We start from the raw sequence: 21,656 nt of genomic DNA, 5'->3' as shown, positions 1-21,656 counted from the left end.
TACTTTTATCACTATAAAATTTAGCTTGTGGCTGGGGATTTAGCTCAGCGGTGCGGTGGCCTGCCTTGCAAGCGCAAGGACCTGAGTTCAATCCCTGGTACCAAAAAATAAAAATAAAATAAAATTTAGCTTGAAATCTGGGATTGTGGTGCCATTTGCTTTGCTGTTGTTGCTCAGGAATGCTATGGCTATTCTGAGCTACTTCTGGTTCTATATAAATTGTGGAATGTTTCTTGCAGTTCTTTTTGGTTTTTTTGTTTGGGATTGTATTCAGTCTATGTATCATTTTTGATAACATGGCCATTTGACAATATTGGTTCTGCCTATCTTGGAACACAGGATGTTATTCCATTTTCTAATATTCCCTTTGATTTCTTTTTTTCAGAGTACTACAGATTTCAGTATAAAGGTTTTTTTTTTTCCTCTGCCTTGAGTAGGTTAATTCCTAGGTAGCTAATTTTTTGAAGTTAATATAAATGGAATTATTTTCCTGATTTCTTTCTCAGTGGCTTCATTGCTGATATATAGGAATGCAGATTTTTGTGTGTTGACTTTGTATCCTGCTATTTTGCTGAATTTGTATATTAGCTCTGAGAGTCTTCTGGTGTAGGTTTTTGGGGGTCTTCTACATAAATGATCATGTTGTCTTCAAATAAAGATAGTTTGACCTTTCCTTTATTATAACTATCACTTTTATATCTTTCTCTTGCTTGACTAATCTGTCTAAAGTTTTGAATACTATATTGAACAGGAGTGGTAAAAGTGGATACCTTTGACCAGTTCCTAATTTTAAAGGAAAACCTTTTAGTTTTTTCCCATTTTATTCAATGTTGTCAGTGGATTTGTCATAAATGGCCTTTATTAGTTTAATATTATAGCTCTTGTGCATTTATTTTCATCAATTTTTTATCATGAATGGATGTTGGATTTTGTCAAAATCTTCTTCTGGAGCTACTGATATATCTACTTATATATCACTTATATATAATAAATAGAGAGAGACCATATTTGTAGTTATGGAGGTTTTGTTCTTATTTCTGTTGATGTGATTTATTATATTTTTATTTATGTATGTTGAACAATTCTTGCATCTCCGGGATGAAAGCAACTTGGTCATGATGTATGGTCTTTTTACCAATTTGTTGAATTCTGTTTGGCAGTATCTTGTTTAGGATTTTTTTGTATCTATGATTATTAAAGAAATCATTCTGTAGTTTCCTTTTGTTAAATTCTTGTCCATCTTTGGTATCTAGGTATTGCTAGCTTCCAGGAATAAGTTGGACACTGTTCCTTCTCTTTCTATTTCATGGGAGGTTTGAAGAGTATTGGCTTTAGATCTTTCCTAATGTTCTGGCAAAATTCTATGGCAAATCCACTGGGTCCTGGGCTTTTCTTAGTTGGTAGGGTTTTTATTGCTGCCTCCATCTCACTGTCTACTATTGATATGTTCTGGAATTTATATCTTCTTGAGTCAATTTTGATGATTCATATGTCTTGGAATTTCTCCATTTCTTCTAGATTCTTCAATTTATTTGAACATAAGTTTTTGAAATACTTTCTTCTAATCCTCTGTATTTTGGCATTGTCTATTGCGATTTTGTCTTTTTCAACTTCTAATTTCATTCATATAAGTTTCTCCTTTTCTTCTTTTGATAATTTTGACTAAAGGTTGTTTTAATCTTGTTTATTTTTTGGAAGAACTGTTTGATTCACTGATACTTTGTGGTTTTCTTTTTGTTTCAATGTCATTAATTTTCACTGAAATTATAATTTCTTTTCTTGGATTCGTTTTGAATTTTTTTTAGAACCTTGAATTGCATCATTTTGTTATTTATTTGGAATCACTCTCTTCCTACAATGTGGCTGCTAGGATGAATCAATCATGAACAACAAGCTCTGCAGCTTTTGGAACTGTAAGTGGGAAGGCACAGAGCTTTGCAATGTTTCAAGTAGGGGTGACAATCTGCCCATAGCACTTCAGTGTCTCTTCTCCACCCCTAGATCACACCAGCCTCAGGTGCTGCACACCCTTACCTGTTTCTGGATCCCCATCCAGAACCAAGCCTTGTTTCTTTCTGTCCCAAAGACTCATTGGTCCCAACTTAATTGCTACCCTCTGGCCCAGGCTTGCCTTAGTGCCCTAATCAGAGAGATCTTTCTCCTGTGAATAACTTGGTTGCTGCACCCCATCTCCAAGAGGGAAGGGAGCTGGGACAATTAGGGATTGGGCAGTGGATGCTTAGCTAGGAAGGGATCACAGCTGCATGGACACAGATCACAGGGCATCACCTGAGGTCACCACCTCTCGGCCACAGGTTGCCCTGCATCTGCTTCATTCAGTCTCTTCCCTCCCTTCCTCAGCTTCTTCCCTCAGAAAGTTAGATAATGTCCCAAAATGACACATTCATTGGAGCTGAGCTATAACAAGTGTTAGAACCGAAAAAAATACCCTGTATCTTCTTCTAGAAGGCCCTGATACTGGATATTAGTTGTTCTTCCTTTAAATTTCCTTTGCAAAAAGGAAGGCAGATATCTCCCACCAGTAGTCTATAATACTAAGAGCATTATTTTTATATGTTCAATATCTTTGGCAAAAGCAAAAAAGATTTCAAGATACCATAAGATCATGAATAAGCCATTGAGATTGGATCAGAAAACCCAAATGCAAATTTATTTTCTTATTTATTAGCTGTGTGATAAACTGTGTATGCTTTACTCCTGCAGTGGCTTGTCTATATCATCTGAAATAACAGGACATTGATGCACATAAGATGTAATCTTTGTCCCGTGTCTACCTTCCCTAAAGTCAATAAATAGAACCAGAAGTATTCCTTGGAGCTTCCTAGTGGAGAACCAAGCCTCTTAATTTCCATCAAGAGCCCTTAACTCGTGGAGACCTCAACTAAGCTTATTTATTCTGTGTCAGAATCAGCTCTCTGAAGATAACATCTTGGTTTATCATAGCTCACACCAGATCCAGTGCATAAATGTGTCCTTGATTTCTGATTCTTGAGGGTGGGCTAAATTGTTCCATGAACATCATTTTGGCCCAGGGTCGTCCTGTGTCTTTGACTTTACCACATAACCACACTGAGATACACAGGTGAAAGAGGAGGTCATCAGAGCCCAGAGAAAGGAAAAGATATTTTTGTGCCCTAGGAAACTATATAGGATTATTATACTATTATGTATTACGTTAATTATATATTGTTATAGATAGGATTGTTATTCCAAATGCAGATCCTGTCCATTTATCCCAAAAAGCAGATGATAAGGAATGATCTTTACCTGTCCTTCTACCAAAGCATCTTTCCTGAGCTTCACATCTACCCTCGCTTCCCTCTATTCTGTTCTCATGCCAGCCCAAGTAAGGTTTTAACACACAGATCAGAGCAAGCCTCTATGCTGATCAAAGTCTTTCTCGCTGCCCGCAGGTTAAAGCCTAAGTCCTGTGAGTCCCTGCATGATTTCTAGTAATGCTTTTATCTAACATCATCTCATGTCACCCCTCCTTCACTCCATCCTCTGCAGGTCCTCCAGGCACTGCAGCACTTTTTCCATCTCCTACTGAGGTAGCCTAGTTAAACCATCCTGGGCGATGATCATGCTCTTGCAGACACTCCCTTCACCACTGCACACAGGTCCAGGGACCCTGCCAGTTACTCTCCCGTTGTCCCTGGATTAATGCTGCACTGCATGGCCTGATCCAGACCCCACTTTGAACCTGGCTTATCATTATCCCCATCTGCAGCTGAGGCTTTCTCCCAAAATTGCCCCAGTCAAACAGAAATGCATCCCCCAAGATCATAGTGCTTTCTTTTCTTTAGGACAGACTGAAGCTCCTGTTGATTGAAGCAGTGTAAATGCCCAAAACCAATATTTCAAGTCCAGAAATACTTCAGGACATCTGTAAAGAGCCACCCCAACTCCAGGGCTCCCTGTGATACTGAGAAAACCTCATAACAGGATGCCCAGCAACTCCCACACACCTTTACAAGGCTTGTTCCAAAGATCACTTCAGACCTATGATAACCATGCACTTTCCTCCTGGAAATGATGACTTGATATTTTAATTGTTCGTGTGTTGTGTATGTTCATGTTTTTATAATGTATGATAATATGTCTTCATCAAATATGCTCCATTAGAGACCAAGCCTTCTCCACCCACTGCTGTATCTTCAAGACACTGTAAAAAAAAAATTCAAAAACAATTCTCGCTAAAGTTTAATTTTAATTTGAGCAAGGTTGAACTCTTTTCTTGTTTTTGAAAACCATTTGTATCTATATTTCTCTATAATGAACTTATCAGTTTGCAAGATAACTTATGAATCAAAATAACCTCTATTTCCTATATTTTTATTTTTATATTTTGTTCTTATTATATATAAATATTTCATTCCTGTGCAGTTACATTTAACAGTCTTTTACTCTCTTGAGATCTGTGTTTTCCTTAGAAAGCCTGCATCCATACTGAAAAGTAACTAAAATGGAAAAAAAAAAATGTCTCGTGTTACTTTCTACATTCAAATCTGTTTGAACCATCTGGAATTTTTCTTTTTTCTTTGGAAGCATAGGATATAGAGCCAGGACTATGGTTTTCTCCCCATATTCTTCAATACAATGCATATTTCTAGGATAAAATGAAGGGGAAATGGATAAGAGGATAGGAGGGGGAACGGGAGAGAGAAAAGAACAAAAAGAACTAGTTCAGAGACTGGGACAAAGAGGAAAGTATCATCGTTGGGTGTAGAGGAGCAAGAGGTCGGAATGACGAATGATATTAATGAGGGCAGGGAATATTAGCAAAACAGTAGTCTTAGAATGCTTTATTTATCACATGGCAAACTTGACAGTCAGAGAGATTGACTTGTTAAGGTCAAGCAGCAATTTTCCAGGGCAGTGAGGACGACAGATCAAGGGTTCCTGCCTCCTACATCAACTTTTTGTAGGGTAGAGAAAGCTGTTTTCAACAGGGATTAATATATGTGTGTATCTACCCACTCTCTGGTTGGCTGGGAAAACCCCTAAAAACCCTACTGACTGTGAAATTCCAAGACTCAAAAGTGAACTTATGAAGGTCATTCTGTCTACAAAGTTCTCCTAATTAAAGGATTGAATAGATCATGTATTGACACACAGTAGGTGCTCCATAAACACTAGAGCAATGAATGTGGATTGTCCATACCAGTAATAATTAAAGGTTCTTCTCAACATGATGGACACTGGCTCCATGAAATTAATGTGTGGCTTTATGCCATCTCAGTGCCTAGGGTGGTTGATGAGGTGCCGAGAGGACTTAGTCCCTATGTTATCAGGACTGAGGACCCCGAACCTTCAGCTTCTCATCAATCTCTAACACTGATTTAGATGGCGCTAAGAGACCACAGAGGGCAGGAAAGGACTGTTGTAGGACATCTTCTGCTAAGCACACCCTGACTTGTTCATGTCAGTTTAATAATATTTATCATGTCCTTCTCTGTTCCAGGAAGACTTGTACTAGTGCTTTGAATATGATCCCTCATTTATTCTGAAAATAAACTTATGAAGGAGGCATCACTATCCCCACAATATAGGGGATATTTTTACAGGATAAAATCTGATATGTTTATCTGGATGTATGCAGCCAATAAATACTTGGTGAACATTTTCTGTGTAAATATTAACTTCCAAATCCAACCTAACTCCAAAGGAACTCCCCCATACACATCCTTTAACTGCTCCTGGAGTCATGGGCTGCTGGAACTGCTTCCTACCTGACCCTGGACGTTGACTGAGAATGGATTGTTGCTAGCTTCAGCATAACATCAGTATTGGATAAGCTCAGAAGACTTCTTGCTTCCCTTTGTCATTTCCATAAAGGTACCAGATTGGAGACTAAAGCTTCCAACCAGGCCCAGCAAGACTCCAAAGTTTGGTTTAAAATCAGAGTGAGTAAACAGTGTCAAAAGACTCATCCTTGGAAAAACAAAGCAGCCAGAGAATCATGCTCATCTGATTGCCCTGCAGACTCCAGTCCCTCTCTGCAGTCCCATATCAATCATAGATATCGCTGCCCTCAGTAGTGGAGAGAAATTGTTTATCATCAGAGATGCAAACAAGGTTTTGAAACAATTTATGAAGTCGCTTGCCCTTCAGTGTCAAGACTGCTTGTTTAATCCCCGAGTTATACTTTTGTACCAAAATCCAGGTGCTAAAGTCAAGAGTCTCCAGAAGTGACCTAGCGCAGGCACCTCATGAGAAGCTCTCTGCACTTATGAGCTATGATACATGGATGAGGTCTAAAGATTTAATAAATTAGACACACGGCAAATACAAGGATTATGCTCAAATGATGGGCATAGAAGGTAGAAGCTGCTACGTTTGTTAGAAGGTTTTGCGTTTGTCCTTCACTGCAAAAGGTAACTGATCTGCTTCTGCAATTGGACACCAGTGCAGAGACCAGGATATTGTGTATGAAGCATCCATGGTCCTGGAGAAATATCCAGAATGTGTCTTCTCGGAGCTTCACTGGCTCCACTCTCAAGTTTATTATTTAATGTGTGCCTTCAGTCAAATATAATTAAAATGTGCAGCCAGAAAGAAATAAGGTGATGTTCACACATAAAGATACCCCCCAACACACATGCACACATCACTTTCACATTTAAAAAGTGTGGTTAAATTAGAAGAGCCAACAAGAATAAAATTTCCATTTTAACAAGAACAAGAACAAAAACTCCTATTGAACTCTTAGTCTGTGACAGCCATTACCACTGGATGCTCATAATAGCCCCACTGCTTCTATTTTATAACCAAGGAAAAATCTTCTTCAAGAGGATTAGAATCATCCAACTGGCTATTAGTAGAGCCAGGATTAAAGGCAGCACAGGCCACATACTGTCAGCCCCATTCCAGAGTGAGCAGGGTTGGTAAGAGGCACAGTGGGGTGCTGGCACAGCAGGAAATCCACGGCTATCTTTATGTATTCCTGCCCAGTTCCCGGGGACTATTAGCACAGCATCACCCAGTGGGTCTTGCCTGGATTCCAGAGCTTGATGTATTTGCTCTTGGAGGTCTTGACACCCTTTCTACCTTCAGTCACTTTAGCAGATGGTTGCCCAAAGCAATCTTATCATTGCCTCTCTAGTTCTGTGGATTGAGTGACTTAGGTGCCCACAGAAGGGCTAGAGATGTAATGGAGTGAGAGTTCCTGGAATGAGGACGTGCAAAAAGCAGAATGCTCTGGACTGGCTTTTGCTCTCAATCTCTGAGCCATTCTCAAGCCCTAAAATGGCAACTTCATTCAAGGAATTCTGCTCGATGCCCACTAATTCTGCCTCTTTCCGTCTGCATTCACCTCCTGTGATCCATGATTTCTGCTTTGCTCTTCTCTTTTGCCTAACCTTTCCCAGCTGCTTCTCTTGCTCTGCCTTCTGTCCCCTTCCCTTTCAGCTTTCTCTCTCTACAGTTCTGTGTCCATTGTTTCTCTCCATTTCCCTCTCACTAATTTACTGCTTTTCAGTCTCTTGGCCTCTGTGTTTACATTCCTTACACACACACTTTGCTCTCACTTTCTGACTTTGTCCTCTGAACTTCTGCCTTTGCCTGTCTCTCACCACAAAAGTAATAAGTTTGACCAAAAAAAAAAAAAAGGAAAATGGGAGCCAAGGCAATCTCAACAGTGAGCTCATGCTTAAGAAATAAAAAAAGAAAACCTCAAAAATTCCACAGTTTATAACAAGAAGGCTTATTTCTTACTCATGCAGTGTTTCTACCACTGCTCAGGAAATCGACACATCTCATGATTTCCCATCCAACAGGAGCTCCATTTTAGCACTTTCCTTCTATGACCACAAAGACAGAGAAAAAGAGAATTGGTGAATCAAATGCTGGCTCTTTAGGATGATGCTAAGATGTTGTCTCCACATCACACTTAACCAGGCAAGTCACTGAGCCATCCCTGAGTTCAATGACATAAAAATATGTTCTATTCCCATGGGCAGAGCCTCCTCCAGGAAGGACAACAAACACAAATGAGCCATAACTGTCCAGCAGAGGATTTTTTGGAGACCTTTTCTCTTTCTCATGAACTATCTAGCCAAATATATGGATAATTCCAGGTACCCAGTTTTGGTCTTTGTCAAACTAAGAATATTTGAAACTGTAATTATATTACTATTCTTAGTATAAAATAGAAGATAATTTCAATCTCAGCCCCTGACATGTAACGACCTAGAAATATCGGGTGTTTCTTTAGTTCCTTGAGAGTCAACATTCTTTAATAAAAGAACATAGCAATTTTGTGAGTTTTCTTTCTTTTATGTCTCTTATGTGTTTCCCACACTATTAGCAAAGTATCTTATATAATAGGTATTAAATACATAGTATTCAATTGAATGATATCCAACTACTAGGGGGAAACATTTTTAGCAATCCTGTTTCTTGTTGAAAACAATATTCTTTCTCTAATTTTTGAGGGATAAATGGGTGGCTGAAAACTAAATATTCATTACCAGAGAATAATATGGTACACAAACCAAGTTCAGCACAAATTTTAAACAATACATAGTAACATATAGAAAGGATGTGCTGTGTGATTTTTAAACACGAAAAATCAAATAAATTCTATCAGTAGTATTATAGGCATTGAAGCAAACTATGTCAGAAGTCATTTGTAAGGAGTAAAACTTGGTTAAGGATAAAATTTTGGGGGCCTGATGATGTGCATGTGTGATAGAGGGATTAGCATTGCCTTTTTTCTGTAGTTCTAGGATGCCAGCAGGTAGAATGTAGCACTCTCTGTGAGGCAGTATGTCTGCCTTCCTCCTAAATGGACAGGGAAGAGAGGAAGATGCATGGTGTGGTGTTATAATAAGATTAATTTTAAATACTATGGCCTCCTGCTCCCTGAGGAAAGTTTAGAAAAGTGAGCAGGAAGGATGAGAAATATTCCTTCCATTTAGGATCACAAACCAGAGTAGCCCAAGCATTTGAGCAAGAAGCTTTTGTTGGTTTTGCCCTAAGGGATTTTCAAAAGGGCCAGAAGTTGTTTGACAATTCTCCTAATGAAACATTAAAACATAAATCTTCTCTCTTTCCCCTTGAATCTTGACAGATTTACATTGCCTTGACTAAAATGACAATGTGTGTCATCTGTGTGAGCCTCTTTTGCTGAAATGCTTGTCTGGGAGCCATCATGTGATGAGTCCAACCACCCTCAGATCACCATGCCAGAGAAGTCATGTAGTCAACAATCCCAGCAATCACAGCTGCCTCATGTTTTGGAGCCAGAATCCCAGCACAGGAAGTCCAACTCCATAGCTAGTGTTCCACACACAAAGGAAGAAGGAAAGAAGATGAGAAGCACAGAGCAAACACTGGGAGAAAAGCCAGACATTGAGTAGACCCTGAGAACGTGCAAACACTAGAGCACAAAGCTATCTGGATTGCCAGGATATACCCCAAACTCTAGTGCCCTTTCTTTTTTCAGTCTTTATGGACACATACCAGAAGGCACGCTAGAGGGAAAAAACTGCCTCAAAACACTGAAATTTTACTAATTTCAAGATCACAGGTGCAGAAATGTGAGCAGGTGAACAACCTGAGAGGGACAGTCTGAAATCACTTGCAGGACCCTTTGGAAAGGTCTTGGTGTACAGCTCCTGGGTCATGGTATAGACCCCCTACTACCAAACTGCACTTGAAGCCTTCTGGGTGAAATATATTAATCCTCTCCTTCCTTCTTTCTTCCCACTCCCTATCTGTCTCTCTTTCTCCTTCTCTCATGTTTGGTTTTCCTTATTTCCTTTTGTTTCTCTTTTATCTTCTTCTCTTTTTCCAACATGTCAAAAGCTGTTGCTCTGTTGTCTTTTTAAATCTGCTCCTCTACTTTTTTTCTGTTCTTATCAATAGTTTGCCATTATCTCTCATTTTTTTGCTTCCTAACTCTGTTCTAACATGAATCTCCTATTCCTATTTTGTCCTCTCTACTCTTCTTTTTCTCTGTTCCTCTGTTTATCACTGACTGGGCCCTTGGATTTCTCTCCTTATTCCTTCTTTCCCCATCTCCTGGCCAGTGGTTCTCTGCCTACATCTTTCTGTATCTATCCTTGCTTCTCCTTCCATCTCTTCTTTCCCTTACATTCGAGGACATAGTACCTGGAACATGATAATTGGAGGCTCACCTCTGAATTTTTTCTCTTGGGTTTCTCCTGTTTCATGAGGAATAGGTTCTTTTATATGGGCCCTTCCTTGTGCTATATCTCTGGACTTCATGGAAAACATCCTCTTCATAGTCCTGATGATCACTGACACCTACATACTCCCACTTACTTCTTCCTGGACAGCTTCACCCTTTGATGACCTTGGTAATCATGACTGTGATGCCCAGGATGCTCTCAGACCAGCCAGTCTTCAACATCACATCTCCTTTACTAGCTGCATGGTCTACTTCTACTGCTACTTTTTTCTGGATTCCACCTTCATCCTCATCTTTTCAGACATGGCCTTTGACAGTTTTGTGGCCATTTGTCACCCACTGCACTACGGGCTAGCTAGACTGTGTGTGTCCAACTGGCTGGGGCTGCCTGGGCAACTTTTCTGCTAGCCATGCTGCCAAATGTCTTTCCTAAGTTTATCTCAACTGTTACCATGTCAACATCATTAACTACTCCTTCTATAGCAAGGAACATCTGCTGTAGCTGTCCTGCTCCAATGCCTACCAGAGGAAATGCTGGGATTCATATCTTATTACTAAATTGTGAACCCTGATCTGTGGATCTCCTAGGGCAGTGGCTGGCACAAAGCTTTCCCCACATGTGGGTCAAAGTGAAAAGTAATCTTCATTGGCTACAGTAGCATCATCTTCCTGCACATCAGACCTGATAAAGCTCTCTCCATAGATGTCAATAAGGCTGTACCCTTCATAACAGCAATCCTCACCCCTTTGGCCATTCTTTTCTCTTTACCTTCCCCAATGAGAAAGCAAAGGCCATCAAATGAGGACAGACATGGAGGCTAAAAGGCCTTCACCAAGGCACTGTCATGAGCAATAGGACCTGGCCAAACTCAATCAATGAGTTTGGGGAGGAGGCATGTTACTCGGATGGGTGGGAAGACCCTGGTGTAGTTTCTTTTGTTTTTCCCCATCTATGTTTTATTCATCAAAATAGCATCTGTAAAGATTTCAAAAACACATGCATGATAACTTTATTTTGAATAAATATTTTTATTCAGTTCATGTACATCTCAATTTCATGGTAAATTTAGTCTTTTGCCACATGTCATTTTCCCAGGGAGATGAGAACAATGTTTCTGTACCATTATTCTACGTAAGTCTCCCTACACAGAAATCTAGAGCAATCGCACTCCACAGAAGCAACTTATATTGCAATTTTTAGCTAAAAGAAAGGTAAAGTTCTTTAAACATCAGAACTAATTTAAATATAGGCACAATCAGTATAAGGATATCATGGCTTTAAATTTCTTCCCTACTCCAAATATCTTCCCACTCACCTTTCACTGTTCTGGTGTTCCAGGCCCAGAGGTTCAGTGTTCTAGTTAACAACAGTCAGAGAGTTCTGAGCAGCTAACACAATAGTTTACCACAATATGTGCAAACCTCGCGGGAAGCCTCAGGCGAGATTTATTTCTTTAGCTGAGGTGATATAGGAGTGAGACATTAAGGATAATGAACAATTTTCAGGAGAGAAGGAAAAAAAATCCAATAATTTTTCAGAAGAAAATTAGGCTTGGGTTTTATGCTGGCCACTAGTAAACGAGACCTACATAGAAGGAACTTTAGGATTTAGATAAGTTGAAAAAGTCCTTGGTCAAAGTCAGAAATTTTGTATAGTGGCTATATTCACCAATTTGCTCCACCAATTTACAAGTATTGAATTTTTAGATGTAAATATGCTTCTAGCAAAAATTCCTGAAAGATACTGAGGAAAAACAACAAGTGTTTAACCAGCAGCTCTCCATTTGCTGGCTTTTAGCTTTTGCAAGCATCCGTGGTGAATGTTGCATTATATCCAATTTCAAACTATTAACATGACTTCACTGAGTTTGGAGCTGGTGAATTATGCTCAGAAGCAAAACGCTGTACAATATTTATATCATACTAATCCAAATGATATAAATAATGTGAAGAGCACAGATTAAAAATAAAAGTATGGTGAGGTAAGAGCTTTTTCTAAATTTTATCACTTTAGTTTTTTGCATGTTTTATCTTGGTGTGGGTTTCTTTTTTTTTGGTTTTTAATAATGATTTTGTTTAACTCAATGTTAATGATTAACAACCAGTTCTCAGGAGCATCACTAACTTCCCACCACTGTGCTTTCCATTAGATCTTGTTCATCATGAAAACCATCATCTTTGTCATTGCCCTTCCCTTCAGTTAAACATGTCCCAAATCCTGTGCAAGTAACATCATGGCATTGCCTTTATATGTCCCTCAGTCCTGTAGACACCTGACCCTCAAAGGGACAGAACTTCTTCACTAGCAGCTGGGCATCTCATGACTCATACACATTAATTCTACCTCCCTAGGTCGATAGAAAACTCAACCAGAAGTTCTTGGGTCTCACACTGTGATGTGAGTCCAAAGGACTATATTGAAAGCCTTGTCCTCATTGTGGTCCAAGGCAGCATGTTCCAAGGAGAGAAGATGCTACAGATTTTCTTCTTTCTCCTCCTTCACAGATTCAGAGCATGAGACAGAAGACAGATACCCCATGTTTACACTGGAGGACCTGAACAAAGCATCCTGAAGGCCCATAACATTTGACCAATTCAGCTTCTGGCAGACCTCCCACCAAGCATTTTAAAATGCTGAGCTCTCTGAATTTACCTAGATTATTGCACAATTGAAACCATTAAACTGTAGCACTGGAGGTAAACGGTACCTTTTGTGACTACAGTATCATCGCCATGGCATACTAAGCTGTTTACTGCTACTTCTGCCACATCCTCTGTAAATGTGCTGAATTCAGTATGGCCTGTTATGATATTTCAGCGAGGAGAGCATCTTGCAGAGGACACTCACAAGTCCCCTGAGCTACCTGGACCTAATGAGTGAGGATGTATGTGGTTACTCTTCAGAAAGCCCAATTGTTAATTCCATCCCCCAGAGCCTTGATTGCTCAACAACATACTATTTTATGTCTCCATTAGGTCACATAGTTAGTTAGTTTCTCTGGAATTCACATTTCCACTTCTCAGTCTATGAAACTGTTCTGCATACTTCAAAGATCAACTTAAATAACAAAAACTGTTTCTCTAGAACTCTTAACTTAACAAAAGAGAACAAGGCACTCTCTCCTTTGCATCCCAAAGTGCTCTGTGTACAGAAACTAATATGATTTTGTCTTTCCACACTATGTTCATACCTCCTTAATTTAAATGCCACATCTTACATACCTTTGTATCTCCTGCACCTAGATTTCATATGGGAGGTATTCAATAAATGCCAGCTGTCTTTTAAAATGAGATTTTTCAATAAACATGGAACACAAGTTAGCATTGCAATCTAAGATGTGAGGTGCCATTTTAGTTGATGGTAATAGAAAAGTAGTAAACAAACCAAGGCAAGGGATTATAGCACTCCACTCTTCTCAGTTGTCTAAACTAATACTGCAACCAGTTCTAATATTCATCTAGTAACAGAGGCCAGAATGTGGGTAGCAAGAGCTCTTGAAACTTTTCAACAGCAATCTCTCACCTGTAAATGTTGAGTATTTTGTAAGTGATATCTACAATTATTTTACTACTTAGCCTATATAACTTGAGAGACCTCTCAGAAACTACATGAGGAATTACATTAACACAAGGGTTTCAGCTTAAAATTTAAAATTGTGACAAAAGAAGGAACTGCCTCATCCATCTTTGAGTGCCCTATCCCTGGGCTTGGTGCAAGAGACTCAGGGTGAGGCTGTTCCGTGTGTTGCAATAAGGATGCGTGCACTCAAGTGGAGGGACACACACGGATCAGCCAGAGGCTCCCATGCAATCCCATGAGACTATGGCTTTGTTGCCTCACAGCATAAAACTGGGGAGACTTTCATAATTATTTTGACTTAGGACTAATCCCGCGATTCCTTCCAGTAAGTTGGGAAACTCAAAGTTCTAAGTCATCCTATCCAGGAGCCTCATTTGACACTGTGACAAGAGGAGCCCCTGTTCTATCAAGAAAATGTAGAATCAAAACATTTCTACATCATGTCTATACAAGATTCTAACAGCAAGTCAGAGGCCTGACCTCAAAAAGTGTAATGTTACAATAAGAATAAAATCATGGGAGACTTTTCCCTCGTTATTATCCCCAGATATAGGACTTGGGACAAATGTTACTACTAAAAACAGATGTGACCTCAAATTCCCTCCTATAACATCCTTCAAATGATACTGGAAGAGGGCTTTCATATACAACTTCCTAATTAAAAATTCTACCAGCAAACTGTTCCATTGGTGCTGCTCAATCATTGATATGCATAGGAATTGCCCTGTAAAAACATAGATTCTAATTCAGGCAGTTTGGAGTGGGGCCTGAGATTCTACATTTTTAACAAGCTCCCAGGAGATTGCACTTGAAGCAGTGAAGGATTAGGGTGCATTTTGTTAAGCATGTCATGGGGTTTGAGGCTGTACATGATGAGTGATAATTATGGAGGACAAAGGAAAGTCATATCTTTCTCTAAAGTGGCCAGTCAGAGATCCCAGTCCTAAGAAAACAGAGGATAACTTGCTGGAAGCTGTTGATTATTTTTATTTTTTTAAGAGGGGAATGTGCAGAGATGAAAGAGTAAACAAGAAAAATTCCCTCAGGAAGAAACTCCAAGTGGATTTGTAGGCTGATTATTTTAGGGGGACAAACTAAAAGAAAGTATCTGCATATCAGAAGATAATTGCTTTTAGTTCTTCAGTTTTTCACAAAGTTTGCAAGGAGGGTAAATAATTAGTCCCTTGAGAGGTGGGGAAGAAAAAGTTCTCAGGATGAATATCTATTTTCCCTACTGCTTTTTTCAGCAGAATCAGAAGTTTCTGCCTTCTTATTAATGAAGCCCAGAAATACAAAACTTTCCTGTGGTGGTATTTTTAAAACAAAGAAAGTGAGAACAGTAAATGGAGATAGTAAGCTTCTCCTGCAACCAGCCATGCTCTCTGGTGACTTGGCTCTGAGGGGTGCTGTCTGGAATGCATATTACCACTGGGGCATCCCTTCAAGGTGTCCTGTGGAAAGGTCTAGTTTCAGAAATGAGAACTCCCTGCACCTACTCTTCGCCTGGTCCGCTTATCCCAGTCCAGTTCTGACTCAGTGTGGTATATCAAACATCAGAGCTAACCCTGCCCCACCATTTTCCCATTAGCCGCCCACAAATTTCCAAGGAATAGCTTCTCTCATCCATCTTCCCACCTAGCCACCCACAGCACTGATCCAACTCCATTTTCTCTTCATCTGGCTTCTCCTGTCTTTGCTTTTCCAAAGAGAGGCCCTAGTAATATGCCCAGGCTGCTTTCAGGGAATCCAACCCCAAAGGACCCAGGAAACTGGCCCCCCATCTGGGATATGGACCTGAGGTTCTGCAGAAGAGACTAGTACCCCATGTGGAGGGAGAAGCAGGGAGTCTGAGAGTGGCAGTGCAGCACTCCTTTCCTTCTGGACTGCATGAAAAAGGTAAGGAAGAATTGTACAGTGGCTCAGGGAAGGCAAGACACTCTGCTGAAAGGCGTGACACTTTGGGACCATAATAGAGAAGTGGGTGGCCTAGGTGTGCAGAATGTTTCCATTTAGGAAGTGTCCCAGACAGGTGAACCAATGGAGAAGCACAGTTTCTTTCGTGATGGTGTACCAGGTCTCTCTGTTCTTAGAGAGCCTCCCATTTCAAAACCTCTCCCTTTGTGCTGAATCCATCCTAAGGTAGGGACACACACACAAAAATTGTACACCAAGAAACATAAAGAAATGTAAAGAAAACGACAGAACCAAGACTAGGGAGGGGAGATTTTACCAGCAAGTTTTAATAAGTTACATATACTGAACTCTCACTGTGTCTTAAGTCTCATTTTAAGAGCTTTATATGGGTTATCCCACTTAATTGATATCTAACCATTTTCCACTCTGTGGTAGCTTGAAATCCTCCATTCCTTAACTGTCAGGCACAAAGACTCTTTGAGACATTTTAACAATGATATATGTTCAGCAGCCCTTCGTAGTGCAAGAGCAGCAACTTACATGGGGATAAGGAAATTGGGGAGGCCAAGAAGGAAGAGATGGAAGAAAAGAGTCCCAACCTGGGTACCAGATACTCACTGAGGGTCCTTACTCCTAATGACCCTACAGGTGCTCTCCAGCCCCTTTACCTGTGGACTGCTGAGTCTCTGAGGAGGATCCTTTTGGTCATGTCCTCAGTGACTTGATCTTCTCATTCCAGAAGGTAAAAGGGTTGATGAAAGGGGTTCCTACTGCAGTCATCAGAGCCACCATCTTGTAAAAGTGTATAGAATGGCCCCTTCCTGTCCTCACATAGATGAAGATGATGCTGCCATAGCCCAGAACCACCACTGTGAGGTGGGAGGCACAGGTAGAGAAGGCCTTCTGGGTCCTGGAGAAAGAGAATGTGGAACACAGCAGCCACAATGAGGATGTAGGACACCACAATAAGCAGCCTTGTGGTCAGCACAAAGAGCAATGACGAGAAGAAGTCCATATGCTCAGTATGATTGATGTCAGAGCAGAATAGTTTGAGAAGTGGTGTAGAGTCACAGAAGAAGTGGTCAATGACTTAGGGCCACAGAACAAGAGCTGTGTTTTCTGTAGAGTAGTTGAGACAATGGAGAGGAACCTGACCACCCAGCAGTCCACCACCAGCTTCACACAAACTGAGCTACTCATGATAGTTGGGTAGTGCAGAGGGTGACAGATGTCCACATAGCAATCAAAAGCTATGACTGTGAGGATCAGGAAGGTGGTGGAGCCCAGAGTGAAGTAAAAGAAAGACTGGGTCAGGCACTGGGCCAGGGACATAGTCCTATGAGTGGGTAGCAGGTCTGCCAGAATCCTAGGAACCACAGTGGAGGTGACTAGCATCTTTGTGATGGAGAAGTTACAGAGGAAGAAGTACAGGGGAGAGTGGAAGCGGGAGTCAAGACAAGTGAGGACCATGATGGCCAGGTTCCCCAGAATGGTCAGAATGTATATAAACAGGATGAAACCAAACAGAAGGGTCTGAAACTCGTGGTGATGAGAAAATCCCAGAAGCACAAATTCCCTGGCATTGTTGTCGTTATTCATTGCACTTGACAGCAGTTCTCTGTGATACCTGTTAAAGATCAAGAAATCTTAGAGGAAAATGACCACCAACTTCTCCCCTGATGGTGGCCTGGCTCTCAAGCATACCACCCTGTGGTCATGGTTAATCTCAATATTCAAAAGGAATATTGCCTAAGGGTAAATGTTACCTGAAGCCAGAAATGCATTAACAGTGATAAACAGATTTAGGAGTCAGCCACATTCTTCTTCTGCCTTTACTCATTCACAGATAATTTCAACATATTTGCTAAGCACCAACTCTGTATAAGACATTTGGTTGGATCTAGAGATTAACTGTGGAAGATTTTCTAGCTAACTTCCAAATTTAACTAGTTTGATCAAATAATAGTTGCTAACTAACAAGGTTCCTCCCTGTGCCCAAAACTGTTCTGGGAATCTTATACGTTGCTTTTGAATCTACTCTGCTCACTCCTCATGATATTTTTCATCTCTGGGATATGTCAGACTACATAAAACCCATTCTTAAAACTGTTGGTGTCCTTGACTTTAAGGACCCTGGCCTCTATATATTTTCCTCCGATGCTACTTTGCCTTTTCTGTCCTCCAGTTGCCTTTCTGTCATTGTCTAAATATAAATTCCCCACATTTCCCTTCTCTTTCTTTTTTTAATCTATTCTCTCCTGAAAAAATTTTGCCTTTTTCTTATTGTACATTTTATATTAGCCCATGTTTACTGTACATAATGATTACATTCATCATAGGGAGTTGGAACATGTACATAACCTATCTTAATGCTTTTTTATCCCTTTCCCGCCATTCATTTCTTGGTCCCCTTCTCTTTTGCAAAAGATCGATCTCCTTGTTTCCTATTATCTTGTATTGTGTTCTTTTAAAATTTTTAGTACTTGTGTGTACTACATATGTTTACATTCCTTGTGGGAAGTCCCCTCTCTTTTAACCAAAACAATTTTTAAAATGTACATGAATCTGAAATCTGGATTGCTGTTCTTCTCTAAGTCCCAGCCCACATCCCACATGGCCTTGTGACCCCCACTACACATTCAACACATCTGAAAATACCTAACAACCCTTGACTCCTTCAGCACTAATATCATCTTCATAGCCTCCACTTCTTCATCATTTATTCATGACACTGAAAGGAACCTCTGATATTTGCTCTACTCTTTCTAATCCACTTGAATTGCTGTTTTTGGAAATATTTTTCATCTATTTCCATAGCTACTATCCTAGTTCAAGAGTTTGTTTCTTGAACAATAATATTCTTAATGTTTTTATTCATAGATTTCCATCTCTACCCTAATATATACTGCTATTATATTTGATTATCTAAATGACTACGTCCACTGGCTGCCTTTCATAATCTGAGGTAATGGGATTTTATTTATATATTAAAATGCACAAAATCAATTAATCTAAAATCAATTTATTGAACTAGCAAGCCATCTGACTCCATATAGGAAAAGATTATAAGGATGCATTTTAAAATATTAACAATGGCTACCTCTGCCTATTATTAGATTACATTGTTTTTCAGTATACAACATGATACTCTAATATACATATACATAGTGATCTGATTACTAAAGTAAATCTAATAAATATGTCCATGGCTTTGCATAGCTACTGTTTTGTGGTGAGAAAACCTAAGATCTACTATCTTAAAAAATTTTAGTGCATAACACAGCATCAACTAAAATCCCCACACTGTATATTAAATCTCTAGATCTTATATTACATAACTGAAACAAGTAAGTAATTCTATTAACCTTTCTCCAAATACTTCACACGGCAGCCTTTGCAGTTCAACTTTATGTTAAAATTCCCATAGTGATAGCTCACCCATCCTCCTAAGAACTCTGCAGAGACCTGCGACCCATTTGAAAGCTCACTCCTTGTTTCCTATCTTTCTTTCTGTCCATGCTACCCCTTTAAATTCTTCTGTCTAAATTACCCCTGTGCCTTTTGACTCCTGAAACAATTTTCCTACCCCAGAGTATGACTCTTTCGCTACATTGAAAATGCAGATAGGGTAGCTGTCCTGTTCCCCTGGATTTTTGCAGCTGTAAATTTGATCATCAGGGACCTGTGTCTGCTGAGCTTCTCAAGCAACTGACAGGGCAGGACTGAGGAACAGGACAGAGGGTTGGCAGGAGAAGTATCTAAGCATCCCCTTACCATTCATTGCCAGGTCTTTGGAAAGGCAGATGGTGAGGGAGGACACAGAGGTGAACAACACACTAAGAGAAGAAGAGATAGCAGCCATAATTAGAGGCAACAACAAATGATGGAGAAGATTGTGTGCTAAGCAGCCAAGAGTCTATGAAGGCTCAGAAAGAAAAGAAACAGGAAAGAATGGAGGCTGAATGTCCCAATTCAATCTCCAAGGAAGGAGTAGAAGGGGTAGGTACACTAAAGTCATTGAGCTTACCAGAGAGGTAGCATGATGAGACTCATTGATACACCCAAAATCAATGATGGGCTCTGCCAGAGGCGTTGGTGTGTTAGGACTACAACATGAACAAAATAGTACTAGACTTTACAGCCAAGTTCTGGAAAAATGATAGCAAACAACTTGAAAATGAAAAACTGATAATTTCTGTGGCAGCAGTGAAAAGGGAAAGACAGAGGGGAATAACAGGGACGTACCAGTGCCAGCTCATATCCTACTGCTCAGGTCCAGGTGCAGCACTCAGATGTCTGACCTGGTAAACCACAGGGCAAGTACAATGGGATAAAGAATGCAAAGAGGTGCCCCCTCACCCACTCTGAAGGCTCATCAACAACCTGGGTCCTCTGGGGAAATCCACAGTACTCAAAGGCCACACAGCTCCAAGATGGAGATGTTCCACCACACCTGGACTCCCCTCTTTCTATCTGATTCTTCTCCCTCCTGCCATCCAGCCCCTAGTGGACCTGACATGCAATCACCAAGATGCCAGCCTCCCTCTAGTAGTACTTGCAATCCCTGGTCCTGTTGATGTGCTTCAGCAATGTCTGGAATATGAGCATGACAGTGGGTCCAGAAAGCAGCAGGCTGTACTGGGGACTTGGGTGCATCTCAGCACCATTGTCATTTTGGGAACAGTGAGCTCCTGGGAGAGACAGGTCCCGCGGGTGCCTCCTGGTGAACTGTAACTGCTCTCCCTCACTCCTTCCTGTCTCCTGTGGATGCAGAGTTGAGGGAAGGCCTGCCAGCACTGACATCTCCATACTGGGTGAGAGAAAAGGTCGTGGGGCATGGAGTTGGGTGCATTTATTTAAACACAGATAACTCAGGAACAAAGTCAACAAGCTAAGAGGTCTCCTGAGTGCTAGACAGCTAGGAGGAAAAAGCTAGGTTCAATGTCTTATTGTTTTCTTATAAACTATGAATAAAAAAGTGGGAGAAATTCTCTTTTAGATAAAGGAAATGACTGGTGTTTGAGTACCAAGATATTGAGTACACCTAAATGAGAAACTGAGGACTTATAAATGATTATGAAGTAGTAATGGTAGACATATCTGTGTGTGAACACACACACACACACACACAGAGGATATATATGCATGTATATAGTAGTTTCACCTTATCTGCAGCTTCACTGTCAATGGTTAGAGTCACCTGTGGTCAAACAGTGTCTTAACGGAAAATTACAGAAATAAGCAATCAGTAAATTTTGAATTGGGTGTCTTTATGATAGTGCAATTGCACTGTGCCACTGAGCCAAACCCCTGGCCTTCCTTTATTTTATTCTTGTCCCTGGGCCTATCCTTTCTTCTTCTGGACACTATGAGGAAACAGCTTTCCTCTACCATGCCCTTCTGCAGTGATCTTTCTGTTTTGCAGCCAGCTGTGGACTGATGCTTCTCAAACTATGGACCAAAATAAACCTCTCTTCCTTTAAATTGCATGTATTAGATATTTTGTCCTATCTACAGAAAGTAATAAGACACTGAGCTTAATTCACTTCTATTAGCATAATGTACTTATATGAAAATTGTGTAAAAAATAACCAACAATAGCAAATCAACATAATATATTATCTCAAAGATTAAACTTAGGGTATAGTTTCACAAACTTTTGTGTCTAAGCTGCAGAAGAAAAGGTGTGAAGGAAGATCATAAAGGAAATATGTGTTTCTGTGAGATATCTGTCACTCTTTTTTTTTTTTTCTCAGCTTGTCATCCTTTTCCTGAATACTTAAGGACTTTTTGTTTGCCCTGGAGCTTCACATCTCTGGTTGGACTCATGTCAAATTTGGTGATGGGCACAGCCATCACCCCTGCTGTGTTCAAATACCAAAGCATCACAAACATAAAATGGATTTGGACCCCCCGAAGCACTTTAAGCAGTTTTATGTGTATTTAGAAGCAGGAAGTGATTCATCTGAAACAAAAAAAAAATGT

General features: G+C 40.2%; 2 protein-coding genes across 4 annotated transcripts in view; both read right to left on the bottom strand.

The window, feature by feature from the left end:
• Nucleotides 1-21,656, bottom strand: part of Kel (Kell metallo-endopeptidase (Kell blood group)) — a 214,701-nt gene that overhangs the window by 84,255 nt on the left and 108,790 nt on the right. The gene's annotated exons all lie outside the window — the stretch shown is intronic.
• LOC104850662 (olfactory receptor 6V1) lies at nt 16,336-17,427 on the bottom strand. Its single transcript, XM_010607715.1, is given in 4 exon segments — nt 16,336-16,388; nt 16,391-16,593; nt 16,595-16,763; nt 16,766-17,427. Coding segments are annotated over 4 exon segments (930 nt in total). The 5' UTR covers nt 17,271-17,427.

The sequence above is a fragment of the Fukomys damarensis genome, unplaced genomic scaffold, assembly GCF_012274545.1.
Source record: "Fukomys damarensis isolate Sample0158 unplaced genomic scaffold, DMR_v1.0_HiC HiC_scaffold_16, whole genome shotgun sequence".
Classification (NCBI taxonomy): Eukaryota; Metazoa; Chordata; class Mammalia; order Rodentia; family Bathyergidae; genus Fukomys; species Fukomys damarensis.
The sequence above is the reverse complement of the archived record's forward strand: the minus strand, read 5'-3'. Positions and strand labels throughout refer to the sequence as shown.